Below are 1,964 nucleotides of genomic sequence, written 5' to 3' on the forward strand. Positions count from 1 at the left end.
AGGGGTCCCTATCATCATGGGTGACACTAGGGAGGCTGGTCACCGTCGCGACCTGCTATTGGCTAAGAGAGAGATTTTATCTTTATTGTCATCCCTATTTCCTTATAGATTGTAAGCTCTTGCAGACAGGGCTTGATTGAATTGTTAATAATTTATTATATAATATCTGATTTTGTCTATACGGGTACCCTTTGATTGTAAATAAAGATATTATATTATTATTAATGTATACGGTGCAATTGCAGTTGATTGTTATACTTCTTATCTTTACAATGCACTGCAAACAATCCATTGTAAATTAACTTCAATTGATATTTTCCTGTGATGAAATATAATGAGGTGAGTATGAATACTTTGTATTCTTGGAATGGTCGAACTAGCTTGGAAACAAAGGAAATATAGATATGCAAGCCGCTAAACCAATTTTAAATTTACACAAAATAACTTCGGATGCATATATTTCAGTTTCCATGCTGTCTCTTTTTGTAGGGTCATATCATTATTTCCCAGGTCAGTTCCCAATATATCTGTCTCCATAGTTCCACAAGCTCTTCAGGGCACATTTTACTTGATCATTTCTTAAAGTGTAGATGAATGGATTAAAGAGCGGTGTGATTATTGTGTTCAGGACAACAGACAACTTGTTAAAATCTACATAGGAATCTTTAATAGATCTTAAGCTCATGAACACGGTGCCAACATAGAAAATAAAGACAACTAAAAGATGAGAAGAACACGTTGCAAAAGATTTCCATCGCCCTCCTGATGAGGGTATCTTTAATATTGCAATTATTATGTTTAAATATGAAACAATAATCAGTATAAGTGATCCAAACACAATCACTGCAGAAACCACAAAATCTAAAAGGTTTAGATATTGGGTGTCTGCACAGGCCAGTTTTAAAAGTTGATCTACATCGCAAAAAAAATGATTAATTTTGTTGGAGCCACAGAAGGTAAGACGAACTACTAGTACAGTTGGGGCTATGGTGTCAAGAAAAGCACATGCCCAAGCACCCAAAGCTAGATATAGACAGAGTGTGGGGCTTAATATGGCCATGTAATGTAAAGGATGGCATATAGCCATATACCTGTCAAAAGACATGACAGTTAGAATTAATATCTCAGTAGCACCAAGGAAGAAGAAGCTGTAGCATTGTATCATGCAGCCCACATAGCTGATGAATCTGCTTCCATTTGCCAGAAGAGACAGGAACTTTGGTGTGATTGTGCTGGTAAACAATATGTCTAAGAATGACAAATTAATAAGAAAAAAATACATTGGTTTATGTAGGTGTTTATTGGTAGAAATGATGAAAATGATAATAACGTTTCCAATCACGGTGATGGAGTAGACATTCAGAAGAAGGAAAAAAAATATCTGTTTAACCACTGGAGAATAGTGAAATTCCATTAATAAAAACCCATCGGTCTTGTTAAATATGATCATATTTGTAGAATGGATTGTTTTTATGGCCTTCTTAATGTTTTCTGCTCAAGATAATGTGCAATGATTATAGTTTACGATTTCAAAGTGTCCTTTTATTGTGGGAAGTCGAAGGCACACCTGTGCAATATTCATGCTGTCTAATCAGCACCTTGATATGCCACACTGGTGAGGTGGGATGGATTATCTCGGCAAAGGAGAAGTGCTCACTAACACAGATTTAGGCAGATTTGTGAACAATATTTGAGAGTAATGGGTCTTTTGTGTATGTAGAAAATGTTTCAGATCTTTGAGTTCAGCTCATGCAAAATGGGAGCAAAATCGAAAATGTTACGTTTATATTTTTGTTCAGTGTATTAAAACATAATTTTTCTCAGCAATGCGGGCAGATATGAACATGAAAACAACATAGATGCCTTCAGCTGCCAAGCGCACATGTAACAGGTCAGCCAGTGTCATAAGTACAAATCTGCTGACAGATGCCGTATAAAGCAGCACTGAATTTTGTTAAACTTTA

General features: G+C 35.7%; 1 protein-coding gene across 1 annotated transcript; it reads right to left on the reverse strand.

Annotated features, from left to right (window-relative positions):
• Positions 1 to 511: 511 nt before the first annotated feature.
• On the reverse strand, positions 512 to 1,450 carry LOC120990824 (olfactory receptor 6F1-like). Its single transcript, XM_040419726.1, has one exon. It carries the CDS (start codon positions 1,448 to 1,450, stop codon positions 512 to 514), a length of 939 nt encoding a protein of 312 aa, XP_040275660.1.
• Positions 1,451 to 1,964: the final 514 nt, after the last annotated feature.

The sequence above is a fragment of the Bufo bufo genome, chromosome 2 (genome assembly GCF_905171765.1).
Source record: "Bufo bufo chromosome 2, aBufBuf1.1, whole genome shotgun sequence".
NCBI lineage: Eukaryota > Metazoa > Chordata > Amphibia > Anura > Bufonidae > Bufo > Bufo bufo.